The sequence below is a fragment of the Bos grunniens genome, chromosome 3 (genome assembly GCF_055505025.1).
Source record: "Bos grunniens cultivar Pamir isolate PY7600 chromosome 3, Bosgru_T2T1.0, whole genome shotgun sequence".
Taxonomy (NCBI): domain Eukaryota; kingdom Metazoa; phylum Chordata; class Mammalia; order Artiodactyla; family Bovidae; genus Bos; species Bos grunniens.
In genome coordinates, this window is record NC_141167.1 from 105577222 (window position 1) to 105592664 (window position 15443).

General features: G+C 42.5%; 1 protein-coding gene across 16 annotated transcripts in view; it reads left to right on the forward strand.

Annotated features, from left to right (window-relative positions):
* Positions 1-15443, forward strand: part of TDRD10 (tudor domain containing 10) — a 53537-nt gene that overhangs the window by 18848 nt on the left and 19246 nt on the right. For 6 of the 16 annotated variants that reach the window (XR_015161074.1, XR_015161075.1, XM_086393004.1 and 3 more), the window contains 2 exons: positions 2937-3007; positions 3651-3807. The exons of 3 other annotated variants lie outside the window; for them this stretch is intronic. Coding sequence is in view for 8 of the 13 variants with exons in the window: in XM_086393004.1 (XP_086249130.1) it covers positions 2937-3007; positions 3651-3807 (228 nt within the window). In the remaining 5 variants the exon portion in view is untranslated. Of the gene's footprint in view, positions 1-2936; positions 3008-3650; positions 3808-10148; positions 12718-15443 lie in introns of those variants that run through there. 7 more of the 16 variants (XR_015161072.1, XR_015161073.1, XM_086393001.1 and 4 more) reach the window with 2 other exon arrangements.

Sequence of the window (15443 nt, forward strand, 5' to 3'; positions counted from 1 at the left end):
AAAATGATACGTAAAAGATACCCTAAGGGATATGAGGCAATTTTAAAGTATTAAGCTTCCTGTCAAATATATAGTAAAAAAAATTTTTAAATAAACAAACTGAACTATTAAGGGGCAGAAAAATAATGTCATAGGTTATGCCTTTAGGTTTTCGTAGTTCCTTATGCTAACTATCAATAAGAATAACACCTGCTGCTAAGATGACCTCACTGATAGCACTGATTGATGAACCACGGATGGAAAGAAGTCAGCAGTTTCTTTTGTGTGTATGTGGTAGTGGTGGTGGTTCTTCTCTCTTCTTACACTCGAGCACATTTTCTGAAAATGAGCGCTTCCTAAATCAGTTTGATACCAGGGAATAGTAGTTTTTTACCTTGGCTGCATATTGCCATCTTTTTTTTAAAAATATTGCTAAAAATACTGCTTTAATCTCAGCTTCGGAGATTCTGATTTTGTTTACCTGGGGTGGGCCAGGCATCACTCTGGTAGGTAGTTTTTTTTTTTTTTTTTAAGTGACTTTCCAGCTGAATCTTATGTGCAATCAGAATTGAGGATCATTGCTGTAGGAGAAGGGTTTGCCAAGTTTTCTGTGAAGGGTCAGATGCGTGCATGCTAAACCATTTCAGTCGTGTTTGATTCTGTGTGACCCCGTGGACTGTAGCCCATCAGGCTCCTCTGTCCACGGGATTCTCCAGGCAAGAAAACTAGAGTGGGTTGCCATGCCCTCCTCCAGGGGATCTTCCCAGGGATTGGACCAGCTTCTCGGCAGCAGGTTCTTCACCACTAGCACCACCTGGGAAGGCCCAGAGGGTCAGATAGTAGGTGTTACGCTTCGCAGGCCATAATCCCCTGTTGCAGATGCTCTGCCACTGGGCCCTGAAAGCGGCCATGGAGAATACGTAAATGAACAGGCGTGGCTGCACTCCAGTAACACTTAGGAAAAGGGTGGTGGGTTGGATTTGGCCCAAGGCTATGGTTTCCTGACACTGAAGGCACAAAAATATGGGAGTTTTCTCTTATGTCATCATTTATTCATTGATTTATTTTTGGCTGTACCACATGGCTTTGGGGATATTAGTTCTCCAACCAGGGATTGAATCCATGCCCTCGGCAGTGAAAGCACAGAGCCCTAACCACTGGACTGTCCAGGAATTCTCTTTTAATAATAGCAAAATCTGACCAGAAGAAAGGTATCATTTTGCATGATATCATGAAAAGAATGCAGGATTTGAGGTTAGAAGACTTGAGTTCAAATCTTGACTCTAAATTAGCTGTGTAATCTTAAGGCAGTCACTTAATCTCGATGATCTTTATTTTATGCATTTGAGAACGAGGACAATAATAATATACACTTCATAGGGTGGTTTTAAAGATCAAATGGAATAAGGCATATGATAGTGCTTTATAAACTGAAAATGCTAAGCACATATTGCTTGAACTCACAAATTGCTTGTTGCTCAGCATCTTGTAGATTTATGTGTAATAAACATTAAATATTTAAAAGTAAAAGCAAATTAGAAAATTTGAATTTAAATGTAATATAAATATGAAGACTCGGAAAAATGAGCTATACATTATGCATTTCTCTTCCCTTGCCAATAAAGTGACTTTAGATTGGTAATAACAGAAGATGGTATAAATATACATTTTCCCGAAGTAGAATTTTCTCGGGAAACATTAGTTTTCATCACAGGTGTGGGACTTGCATTGGTAACAGCCAGTGGAGAAGCTGGGGAAGGTGAAAGGGGGGAGATGCAGGTAGGAGTTGACACGGAGGCCTGAGGGGAAGCTACGGCCGTGGGCAGTGCATCCGTGACCTGCGAGAACGCATTTTCAGTGGAGCAGGAACAGCGGCCAAGCTGCAGCCAGAGGGAGTGGGCGGGGAGGAAACAGAGGCAATAGGCGGACACAGCTCTTTCTACACATTTGGCAGAAAAAGAGAAAAAATAGGGTGTTGCTCAAAAGGGCATCAGGGTTGGGTAGATGTTATCTCAAAAAAGGGAGGGCAGTCGTGGTTGGAGCCCAGGGATGGGAGTGGGACTAGGATCCATGGGAGAGGGAGCCTGAGGGCAGGCAGGAGGGAGAGTTGAGAATTAGATGGAGAGATGTCCAGGGGAGGGGATCGTGTCCCCAGGCGGTAGAGGCCTGGCTGCAGTGAGGAAAGTTGGGGTGGTTGGTAGGGGTGGGGAGCCTTATGGAGCAGGCATGGCAGACAGCTCGATCAGCAGCTGACCAGAGAAGAGTGTGCTCCCTCCATGCGCAGCCCCTCTGGACTTGACTTAGACGTCACTCTGCCCCATCCGTTAAACAGAGATCATGCATTTATGAACTCTAAGCTCCTTGAGTCCAAGACTTATGTCAAGTTCAAATTCATATCTCCTGTAACACTTGGCATAAGGCTTGTGGGTAGCTCATGTTTGCTGTCGGACGTGTCAGGAAAGAAACGAAGGGAAGTTGCCATGAATACAGGACTGAGTCAGCAGACTCAATTAAAAATGCCTTCCCGCCTAGGTAGCGATGAAAGGGAGATAGCCTAGAGATTCCTAATAAATTGAAAGTCACTTCCACCTGGGAGCCCACCCTGAGCACTTCTTTTCTCTCCAAATTTGGGTTAGATACCCAGACTGTTTTCCCGGAGGCCTCTGTACTTCCTCGTGGAATTTCATACCCTCTGGTAAAATGACCTGTTTGCTTGATGGTCTTGTCAGGGCCCCACATGTCTGTTGAACTGCAGTCGAAGGCAGCGCTTACAGCCTTCTTGCCTCTGTATTTGCATCGCTGAGCACAGAGCCTGGCACACTCAGCACATCATTGGTTCTCCTTAAGTCTTTGTTCAGCTGATAACGGCCTAGCTGGCTGGGGATCTGCACCCTTGAGAGCCAGCTGTCAGTTTCGTCTTCAGGTCTCTGTATCGCTTTTAAACCCGGCCGTTGCAGGAGGAGGTTCGGTGCCTTCTGAAGGACTTCAGCCCTCTCCATGTCCACAGAGTCCAGAATGGCTGCAGGTGGTAATGACTGTTCTTCCTTTGTTTTCTTTGGGAAGCAACTCCTTTCCTCTTTGTCCGTTTTGCTGATGCACTGATGTTGCAGACAAGCTCAACAACTCGCAAAGCCACGCCCACTGTGACTTGGCAGAGGGACGTTTGGGAAACCCCTTTTCCACATTTAACCCTCCGACTCGGCAGCTAATACTACCTTATCCATACAACCTTGGGTTAGAAGTCCAGAGCCCTGGGTTTACTTTTGGTCTTGTCCTTTCTCTGTTTTCTGACTCGAAGCAAGTTAGTGAATCTCCCGCAGCCTTGGTTGCCCCTGAAATCTGGGACCTACTCATATTTTCCCTTTCTTATGTTCAAGGCAGTAAAAGGACTTTGAACTTCTGTGGGGAGCAGTATGAAGGAAATCCAGAGCCATGCCCTATGGTATATGGTGAAAGGGTCAGCGCATGTCTCCCAGTCCCCAGGAACCCCAGGACCAGCTCCCCCACTGCCCAGCCCAAACCTGGGTGTCCTGGTGGCCTCCCTGTGTGGTAGAAGTGGCCCAGCCTCTCTCCTGTCCCCTCAGAGGGAAAAGGAGACCATTCCTCGGCTCGGCACCCCCCTGCGGCTCTGTTTGAGCTGGGCTCAGAGCTGCCCTCTCCTTCCTTTGCAGCTTCGCATTCGTAGATCTGGGCTCTACGCAGAAAGTGGCACTTGCGATCCAGGCACTGAATGGGAAGCTCTTCCACAAGCGAAAACTGTACGTGAATTCCAATAACAGGTCTCCCAAGAGGACCCCTGATGTGACTGAGCGGCCCCAGGAGCTTCTGGTAGGTGCCTGGCCTCTCTACTCTCAGGGTTGCTCTGTGGTCACTTTTTTTTTTAATTTGTTTAGTTTTGGCTGTGCTGGGTCTTCGTTGCTACACGGGCTTTTCTGTAGTTGCGGCAAGCAGGGGCTAGTCTCTAGTTGCAGTGCATGGGCTTGTCATTGCAGGGGCTTCTCTTGTTGTGTGGCATGGGGTCTAGGCCACATGTGGGCTCAGTTGTTGTTACTTTCAAGCTCTAGAAGACAAGCTCAGTACTTATGGCACGTGGGATCTTCCCGGACCAGGGATCAAACCTGTGTCTCCTGCATTGACAGGCTGATTCTTTACCACTAAGCCACCAGGGAAGCCCATCTGTGGTCACTCTTCAGAGCTTAGATGACTCTGCTTTCTGTTCTCTCTTTCTGTCCCATCTTAAATAGTGGACAAAACAGGGGCTGGGATGAAATTAGGAAACTTTATGACTTTAACAGTCAGGAGCAAGGTTGGTATAGAAAACCTGGAACTTTGAAATGAAAGGAAGGCTGTATTCTTGGCAAGGACAAAAAGGGTTATTAGGCAATTCAGTCAGGGCTTTTTCCACCTGGGTTACTGAAATTGAGGTTTTTACTTGTTTAACGCAGCAAACAGTTGTATCTGTTGTTTGCATAGCCTTGTTCTGGCTGCTGGTGTGGAAGGTAAGGAAGACAAAAGTGAGTAAAACCTGATCCTTCCTGGCAGGGAAACAGGTATGAGGTCTGGGAACACGAGAGTTAATGGTGGGGCAGTGCCTGGTGGGGGCTTCCTTTGTTGATAGAGAAGGCCCATGACTAACCTCCAGGAGCTTCCCTCCAATGAAGCAAAGCTATTTGCTTTTCTTTGCTGTAGAAGAGTTCAGAAAGTAGGGGGTCCGAGGGTGATATGGGAACTCCATGATGCTAACCAGGGTTCCAGGTGGGAAGAGGGGGAGAAGCAGAGGGTCCAGAGCCTGTGTTCTCATAAAAGGCACATTTTCAGGAGCCCTGTCACAATTTTGCTTACATTTTGTCAGGGAGAGCTGCAACTGGTGACCTTCAGTGCAAAGGAGGCTGGAAAATGTAGCTTTTAAAATAGGCACACTGTTGCTAAACTTGGGAATCTGTCAGCAAGGGAAGAGAGAATGCCTTTTGGTAGGCAATTAACAAGGTCAGCCAAGGCTAGAGAAGTTGGAGATGGGAGTTGAGAGGTGGGTTAGAATCTCCAACAGTAAGAGTGCCAGAGGTGGCTCCCTTTGCTAGTTCCAAACTGTTTTTCTTCCTTTGTCTTTAAACCCTCTCTCTTGGAAGGGCAGGCTGTCAGATTACTGACCTTCTTGGTTGCAGTCACCTGGCATTCTGTTATGCCCTGTTATTCATTGATAACTTTAGCGTTTGACTCACCGTCTTTCTCTCTTACTGACATTCAGGTTGCGTCCTGTGGATGATCTATCTTAAGAGTCTGACCCCTTATTTCCCAGACCATTTATCTTCAGTGATCTTTCCTTTCACTCGGTCACAGTTTCCTGTTCCCTGAATTATATCTCAGACCTTGTCATGGCTCATAATTGAACATCTCCAAAATATCCATTTGGAGCATCCCACGCTGCCCCTCACCACTTCTCTGCAGCTCTCTTACTCTAGAAGAGCAGTTCTCAAGCTTTAGCAGCATCAGAGTCACCGCTGAGCTCGTTAAACCGCTTGCTGAGCGCTACCTGCAGAGATGCTGATTGAGTGCATATGGGTGGGGCCTGAGAGTTGTGGCACCATGCCACAAGTGGACTGGCACCCCTAGTCCTGGGACCACTTTTTGAGTAGCAAGGCTCTGAAACCCCCAGTCTAACAATCGGGCACACTGGGACTCGAAACACTGCCCCTGCCACTTCTTCACTTTTCAACACTCTACTCCCTCACTTCCCTTCTTAGCTTAGATTCCAGAACCATAGCTGCCTTCATTCAGATTACCTTAATTCCCTTAGCTCACTAAGTCATATCTTGCACAACTCCTCTCCTAGTTGAACTCAGCTCTCAACCTCTCTGAACTGCTGAAAATAATTCACACCACCTTGCTCACAGCTCTCAGTTATAGGTATGGTCACAGCTTGCCCACTTCTTCAAACTGACCTGTCTTGGAAATCTCTAACCTTTTCTGTTGTTACGTCCAATCTGCTATTAAGCCCATCTAATGCATTTTTCATTTTGGATAGTGTAGTTTTCAACTTCCATTTAGTTCTTACCCCCCATTCCTCAGCTGAACTTTTCCTTTTTTTTTGGCTGGGCCTTGAGGCATGTGGCGTCTTCGTTCCACACGTGCGTGCTTGAGTGTTGAGTCGCTTCAGTCGTGTCTGACTTTTTGCGACCCTTGGACTGTAGCCTCCCAGGCTCCTCTGTCCATAGGATTCTCCAGGCAAGAATACTGGAGTGGGTTGCCATTTCCTACTCCAGGGCATCTTCCCAACCCAGGGACTGAACCCACGTCTCGTACATCTCCTGCATTGGCAAGCAGGTTCTTTACCACTAGTGCCACCTGGGAAGCCCCCTTCGTTCTCCAACCAGGGATCAAATCAGTGCCCCGAAGTGGAAGCTCGGAGTCTCAATCACTGGATCACCAGGGACGTTCCTGAACTCTTTCATCTTTTCACCTATTTTGTTTATCTTTTCTTCCAGGTTCTTTAATATACTTATTATAGTTATAAAATAATTTTCTGCTAATTCCAACACCTGGGTCATTTGTGGGTCTGCTTTTGTTGACATTTACCTCCTTGTTTAAGAGTAAAGGCTTCTTACAGTAATTTTTTTTCTGTTTGTTGGATACTGTGGATGTTGTATTATAGAGACTTTATATTATGTTCTCTAAATAGTGTTGACTTTTTTCCTAGCAAAAATGAAATCACGAGGTGGTCTTTCGATCTTATTAAAGTTGGTTTTCTTTTTTGGGGACTGGTATGCTTCAGTTTGAGCCTTTGTTCTTAGGCAAAATCCTTTTCCTAAGATCCGACCTTGTAGGCTGAGGGTGTCAGGGTACTTAGCATGCTCCACTCCGGCTGGGCTGGAACTCCGTTATCTTCCCAGCATTGTACTGATACCTGTATTCCTCTCTTAGCTCGCTCTCTACCTTCTACAACAGCTCTTCTCTCCAAGGCCTCCCAGGACCTACCCTGCATATGGGCAGCTTAGAATTTAACCAAGGACCTGGGGTTAGCTCCTAGACTTCTGGGGCTTTTCTCTACTCCTTTCTCAGTGGTACCCCATCTCATAAATTCCCGGCACCAAACTTCTTCTGTGTGTTTCTTCGGCTCAGGGGGACTGCCACTGACTGCCGAGGCTCTGCTTGCCTTGGCTGTGAATTGGGAAAATGTCCCCCCGGCAAGGGGCCAGAGTCAGTGTGGGCTCCTGACCTGTGCTTTCCTTTTCTCAGGCAAATTGCACTCTGCTATTCACTCTCATTAGTGTGTACCAGAAACAGTTAATTTGTGTATTTTGTCCAGTTTTATGGTTGTTTGGGACGGGTAAGTACTGTCATGCCAGAACTAGGTACTAGAAAAGAGTGTTTAGAGGCTCACCTTTTTCCTTTTGGGATGAATATCATTTCTCAGGACCATTTCTGGTGCTTTTGCATTAGAAATAAGTAACCAAAAGATGAACACTAATCTCCATGCTTTTGGGAATTTAAAAACATATTCCTAAGTAAATAACGTGTAGGTCAAAGAAGAAATTATAAGAGAAATTTAAAAATACTTAAGAGGTCTTCCCTGGTGGTCCAGTCGTTAAGACTTCAGGCTTCCATTATGGAGGGCATGAGTTCAGTGCCTTGTCGGGGAACTAAGATCCTGCATGCCACACAGCTCAGCCAAAAATTTTTTTTGAGAAAGTACTTAGAACTGAACAATAAGGAAAATTTTTTCTTATCAAAAGCTGTGGGATATATGTGCTCTAGAGCCCACGTGCTACAACTGTTGAGCCCATGTGCTGCAGGTACTGCAGCCCATGCACCTAGAGCCTGTGCTCCGTAACAAGAGAAGCCACCGCAACGAGAAGCCTGCTCACTGCAGCAAAGAGTAGCCCCCACTCACTGCAACGTAAGGAAGCCTGTGCACAGCAAGAAGACCCAGTACAACCAAAAAAATAAAGAAGTTGAATGCAGCAAAAGCAATACTTATGGGGAAGTATGTAATATTGAATGCTTAAACGAGCAAAGAAGCCATGGTGAAAATAAATGAGCTTACAGTTGATTGAAGTAGGTAAAAAGTAAAAATAAACCCAAATAAGGAACAGACAAAAATTTTTAAAAAAATATCTATTTATTTGAATGTACCAGGTCTTAGTGGAGGCATGCAGGATCTTTAATTGTGGCATGTGGGCTCTAGTTCCCTGAGAGGGATCGAACCCTGGCCTTTTGCATTGGGAGTACGGAGTCTTAACCACTGGAGCACCAGGGAGTCCCAGCAAAAATTTTAAAACAAAGTTTTTTAAAATTTAAAAATTTTGTGGACTTCCCTGGTGGTCCGTTGGTTAAGAATCGGCCTGGCAATGCAGGGGACATGGGTCCTGTCCCTGCTCGAGGAAGATCCCACATGCCACAGGGCAGCTAAGCTCGTGGGCCACAACTGAGCCCACATTGTAGAGCCCGCGTGCCGCGGCTGCTGAAGCCAACGCATCTAGAGCCTGAGCTGTGTGTGCGGCAAGAGAGGCCACCGCAGTGAGCACAGCAAGGAGAGTGGCCTCCCCTCGCCCCAAGCAGAAAGAAAACCTGTGTAGCAACTGAGGCACAGTGCAGCCGTAAATAAATAAAAATAGCACTTCTTGTTTCCCTTTCATAAAAGAATTTTTAATTTTGTAAACAAAGCTGTAGTTATCTGTCAGTTATATTTCCATAAAACTGGAGGGGAAACAAGCGTAAAAAGCAAAGCTTCAATAGAAGAGATCAATAAAGTCAAAAGTTGATTCTTTAAAGAGATTAATGAGAAAAACTTTTGGAATGATTAATTAGAAAAGAGAAAAGGGAATAAACATTAGTATTAAAAAAGAGATCATAACTATAGATGTAGCTGATATTAAAATATAAGCTAATAAATTTGAAAACTTAGAAGAAATGGACCTGTTTTTTAAAGTATATCATTTTCAAAACTAATATAAGAACCTGCTAGTCCTATATCTGTAAAGCAGTTGAATCAATGTTTAGAATCGTCTTGTGAAGAAAACACCAAGCTCTGATTGTTTTATAGGCAAATTTACTGAATTTTCAAGGAACGGAAAATTCTGATATTATATAAATTCTTCTAAGGAATAAAAGAGATACTTGTTAGTTCGTTCTTTGAGGCCAGTATAACCCTGATAATAAATCAGGCAGGAGATTATGAGAGAGAGAAATTGCAGGCTGGCTTCTCTCACAGGAATACACATGCGATGTTTCTAAACAAAATATTGGCCAAATGAAGTCAATATTGGCTGATGAAGATTGTAATGGCAGTTGGATTTTTTCCAAAAATACAAAAATTTAACATTAAAAAAATGATAAATCTGGAGTTCCATGATTTCCTAGTGGTTAGAATTCTGGGTTTTGATTCTGGGTTCATACTCTGGTCAGGGAATTGAGATCCCACAAGCCAGCCTTATGGTAAGGCCAGGAAAAAAAAGAAAAATAAAGAAAACAATAACTCTTTCACTACATTAACAGATTAAAGAATGAAAACCATATGATCACTTTAGACACAGCAAAAGCATTTGCTAAAATTCAGCACTAATATATGATTTAAAAATAAAGATTTTTAGCAGCTCGAAGTGAAAAGTTATTCTTAACCTGATAAAGGCTATCTTCTAAAACTCTACAGAAAATAATATTTAAATAGAAAAACATTATAAGCTTTCTCATTAAAAATAGGAACAAGACAAGGATATACTTTTATCTAGTAAGGTAAGGAAAATAAGTTAAAGGCATAAATACTGGGATAGGAGAAACAAAGCCCATTATTTAAAGATGATGTTTCTTTACATAGAAAAACTTAAATAATTCATAAATTATTAGAAATAACATTTTAATAAGGTAGTTGGATATATATCAGATATATATAAATCAGTTTTATTTATGTTTCCATGAATAAACAACAAAATAATTTTTTAATATAACATTCATAAGATCAATTAAAAAAATTAAGGTACATAGAAATGAATCCAGTGAAAGGTGAGCATGGCCTATGGGGGAAATAAGCTAGTTTTATTGAAAGTCTTTAAGGAAGTCTAAAATGGTAAAAGTTTGATGTTCGTGGATAGGAAGATAGAAAAAGAGTTATTTAAGAGTCGTTCTCCCCAAATTAATCTGTTGATTCTGCATAATTTCAATAAAAATTCCCACAGGTTTTCCCAGGAATGGAACAGGCTAATTCTAAAATTTATGTGGAAGTTTAAAAGCCTATGAATATTTAAGACTAATAAAATACAATAGAGAGACCCCCAAAAGAGGCTCTTGCAAATGGAGAAACTAAAGCGTCACTACGAACAAAGCTAGTGGAGGTGATGGAATTCCTGTTGAGCTATTCCAAATCCTGAAAGATGATGCTGTGAAAGTGCTCCACTCAATATGCCAGCAAATTTGGAAAACTCAGCAGTGGCCACAGGACTGGAAAAGGTCAGTTTTCATTCCAATCCCAAAGAAAGGCAATGCCAAAGAATGCTCAAACTACCGCACAATTGCACTCATCTCACACGCTAGTAAAGTAATGCTCAAAATTCTCCAAGCCAGGCTTCAGCAATATGTGAACCGTGAACTTCCTGATGTTCAAGCTGGTTTTAGAAAAGGCAGAGGAACCAGAGATCAAATTGCCAACATCCGCTGGATCATAGAAAAAGCAAGAGAGGTCCAGAAAAACATCTAGTTCTGCTTTACTGACTATGCCAAAGCCTTTGACTGTGTGGATCACAATCAACTGTGGAAAATTCTGAAAGAGATGGGAATACCAGACCACCTGATCTGCCTTTTGAGAACTTTGTATGCAGGTCAGGAAGCAACAGTTAGAACTGGACATGGAACAACAGACTGGTTCCAAATAAGAAAAGGAGTTCGTCAAGGCTGTATATTGTCACCCTGTTTATTTAACTTCTATGCAGAGTACATCATGAGAAACGCTGGACTGGAAGAAGCACAAGCTGGAATCAAGATTGCTGGGAGAAATATCAATAACCTCAGATATGCAGATGACACCACCCTTATGGCAGAAAGTGAAGAGGAACTCAAAAGCCTTTTGATGAAAGTGAAAGTGGAGAGTGAAAAAGTTGGCTTAAAGCTCAACATTCAGAAAACGCAGATCATGGCATCTGGTCCCACACTTCATGGGAAATAGATGGGGAAACAGTGGAAACAGTGTCAGACTTTATTTTTCTGGGCTCCAAAATCACTGCAGATGGTGACTGCAGCCATGAAATTAAAAGACGCTTACTCCTTGGAAGGAAAGTTATGACCAACGTAGATAGCATATTCAAAAGCAGAGACATTACTTTGTCAACAAAGGTCCGTCTAGTCAAGGCTATGGTTTTTCCTGTGGTCATGTGTGGATGTGAGAATTGGACTGTGAAGAAGGCTGAGCACCGAAGAATTGATGCTTTTGAACTGTGGTGTTGGAGAAGACTCTTGAGAGTCTCTTGGACTGCAAGGAGATCCAACCAGTCCATTCTGAAGGAGATCCGCCCTGGGATTTCTTCGGAAGGAATGATGCTAAAGCTGAAACTCCAGTACTTTGGCCACCTCATGCGAAGAGTTGACTCATTGGAAAAGCCTCTGATGCTGGGAGGGATTGGGGGCAGGAGGAGAAGGGGACGACAGAGGATGAAATGGCTGGATGGCATCACTGACTCGATGGACGTGAGTCTCAGTGAACTCCGGGAGTTGGTGATGGACAGGGAGGCCTGGCGTGCTGCGATTCATGGGGTTGCAAGGAGTCGGACACGACTGAGCGACTGATCTGATCTGATCTGATGACTATTCTTGTAGAGTTGTACATCTCTGGTGAAAGGACAGACCACTTCAGTTATTGAATCTGGACAATTGCTTTTTTATATGGAAAAATATGAAATTATATCCATGCCTTACCTCATACACAAAAATAAACTCTAGATGAACCATACTTACATGTGAAAACCAAAGCTTTAAAACTTTTAGGAAAAAGTATAGAAGAATCTCTTTATAACCTCAGAGTAGAATAAGACTTGTTAAGGCATACAGAAAAAAAGAGGAGTGATAAATTAAAATTATGAACTTTAGCTTCTTTGAAAGATAATACAAAGGAAGATAAATTCAATCCAAAAAACTGGAAGAAGATACTTGCAGTAATATAACTGACCAGGAAAGGGGTCATCAGACTTTGGCCAGTGGCTGTCTGCTTTTATGCCGCTGGTGAGATAAGAATTTTTCTTTCAATTAAACTTTTCTTTTTGAGGTAATCGTAGATTCACATGGAGTTAGTTGTAAGAAACAGTACCTAGATTCCCTGTACCCTTTACACAGTTCCCACAATGGTAACATCTTACAAAACAATCTCACAACGGGATATTGACACTGATACAGTCAAGGTACAGAACGTTTCCATCACTACCCCAAGCATCCTTCCTGTTATAGGCGCACCCACCTCCCTCCCATCCCCACCTCCACCTTAGTCCCTGGAACAACTAGTCTGTTCTCTATTTCTTCAGTTTCGGGAATGTTATGTGAATGGAAAAACATTGTATGTGACCTTTTGGGATTGGCTTTTTTCTGTCAACATAATTTTTGGAGATCATCCAGGGGCTGTTGCGTATACTAACAGTTTATTCCTGCTGAGTGGTAGTCTATGGTGTGGATGTACAAAGTTTGCTTAACCATTTACCCATTGAAGGATATCTACATTGTTGCTAGTTTTTGACTATTACAAATAAAATTTGCTATAGATCTTCATGTATAGAGTTTGTGTGTTTCTCTGGGATAAATGCCCCAAATTAAAATTGCTGAATAGTATGGTCATTACATGCTTCCTTTCTTAAGAAACAGCCAAACGGTTTTCAGTGACTGTATCATTTTACATTTCACTGTGAATGTATGAAGGGTTCTCAGACACCCTCCAGGATGTCACGTTTAAAGTTTAGCCACTCTGGTAGGTATATTTGTGATATCTTATTACAGTTTTAATTTGCATTTCCCTGATGCTAATGCTATTGAAGACCTTTTCATGTGCTTATTTACTATTAGTATATCACCTTTGTTGAAATATCTTTCTTTTTATTGCCCATTTTCTAATTGGATTGTTTGGGGGTTTTTTTGCCATTGAAGTTTGAGAGTTCTTTATGTATTTTAGATACTACTCCTTTGTTGGATACATGATTTGCAAATGTTTTCTCCTACTCTGTAGCTCATTTTTTTTCATCTTCCTAATAGGATTTTTTGTAGAACAAAGGTTTTAAATTTCAGTGAAGTCCAGTTTATTTATTTTTCCTTTTATGAATGATGCTTTTGTTGTCAGGTCTAAGAGCTTTTTGGCCAGCCCTAGCCCAAGCAAAGATGTTCAACATCATTAGTATTGCTGTTGTTCAGTCTCCCAGTCATGTCCGACTCGGAGACTCCATGGACTGCAGCACACCAGGCCTCCTTGTTCCTCACCATCTCCCAGAGTTTGCTCAAACTCATATCCATTGAGTCAGTCATGCCATCCAAACATCTGGTCCTCTGTTGCCCTCTTCTCCTCTGCCCTCAATCTTTCCCAGTATCAGGGTTTTTTCCAGTGAGTTGGCTCTTTGCATCAGGTGACCAAAATATTGGAGCTTCAGCTTTAACATTAGTCCTTCTAATGAGTATTCATGGTTGATTTCCTATAAGATTGACTGGTTTGATCTCTTTGCTGTCAAAGGGATTCTCAAAGAATCTTCTCTAGCAGCACAGTTTGAAGGCATCAATTCTTCAGTGCTCTGTCTCTTCACGGTCCAGCTCTCACAACTGTATATGACCACTGGAAAGACCACAGCCTTGGCTATAAGGGCCTTTGTCGGCAAAGTGATGTCTCTGCTTTTCAACACACCGTCTAGGTTTGTCATAGCTTTCCTGCCAAAAAGCAGTCCTCTTCTGATTTCACGGCTGCAGTCACCATCCACAGTGATTTTAGAGCCCAAAAAGAGGAACTCTGTCATTACTTCCACCTTTTCTCCTTCTATTTGCCATGAAGTAATGGGGCCAGATGCCATGATCTTGGTTTTTTTTAATATGTAGTTTTAAGTTGTCTTTTTCATTCTCTTCCTTCACCTTCATCAAGAGGCTCTTTATTTCCTCTCAGATTTCTGCCATTAGAGTGGTATCATCCACATATCTGAGTTTGTTGATGTTTCTCCCACCAATCTTGATTCTAGCTTGTAACTCATCTATCCTGGCATTTCTCATGATGTGCTTACTGTATAAGTTAAATAAACAGGATGACAACAAACAGCTTTGTTGTACTCCTTTCTCAATCCTGAACCAGTCAGTTCCATACTGGCTTCTAACTGTTGCCTCTTGACCTGCATACAGGTTTCTCAGGAGGCAGCTAAGATGGTCTGGTATTCCCATCTCTTTAAGAGTTTTCCATAGTTTGTTATAGTCCGTACAGTCAAAGGCTTTAGTGTAGTTGATGAAACAGAGGTAGATGTTTTTCTGGAATTCCCTTTGCTTTCACTATGATTCTGCAAATGTTGGCAATTTGATATCTGGTTCCTCTGCCTTTTCTAAAGCTTAGATGTCTGGAAGTTCTTGGTTCACTTAATGCTGAGGCCTAGCATGTAAGATTTTGAGCATGACCTTCCTAGCATGGGAGATGAGTGCAATTGTCCAGTGGTTTGAACATTCTTTAGTACTGCCCTTCTTGGGAACTGGAATGAGGATTGACTATTTGACATTAGGAAAATGTAAATTAAAACCATAAGAAGATATCACTATATATCTATCAGGCTAAAATTAAAAAGTGACATCCTGGAGGGGATGTAGAGAACCCTTCATATGGTGGGAATGTAAAGTGGTACAAAGATTTTATCCTATTTTAAAAAGTTATGTGGCTTTACATTGTAAAGCCCCTTTTGATTTTGAGTTAATTTTTGTATATGCTTTGAAACTTAGGTCGAGTTTTTTTTTTTCTTATGTTCAGTTTTTCCAGCACCATTTCCTCCATTAAATTGCTTTTGCAGTTTTATCAAAATTGGGAATATTTATGTGGACCCATTGTTTTTTCATCCTCCTTCATGGATCACAGCCTTGTCATGGCAAAGGGACTTGCATAACTCAGTGAAGCTATGAGCCATGCCATGTAGGGCCACCCAAGATGGACGGGTCATAGTGGAGAGTCCTGACAAATTGTGGTTAAGTGGAGGAGGAATGGCAAACCACTCCAGGATTCTTGCCTCAAGAACTCCATGAACAGTATGAAAAGGCAAAAAGATATGACACTGAAAGGTGAACTCCCCGGGTCAGAAGGTGTCCAATATGAAATTAGGGAAGAGCAGAGGGCAGTTACTAGTAGCTCCAGAAAGAATGAAGCAGCTGAGCCAAAGTGGAAATAACGCTCAAATGTGAATGTGTCTGGTGGTGAAAGTCAAGTCCAGTGCTGTAAAGAAAAATATTGCATAGGAACCTGGAATTAACATTAGGTCCATGTATCAGGGTAAGTT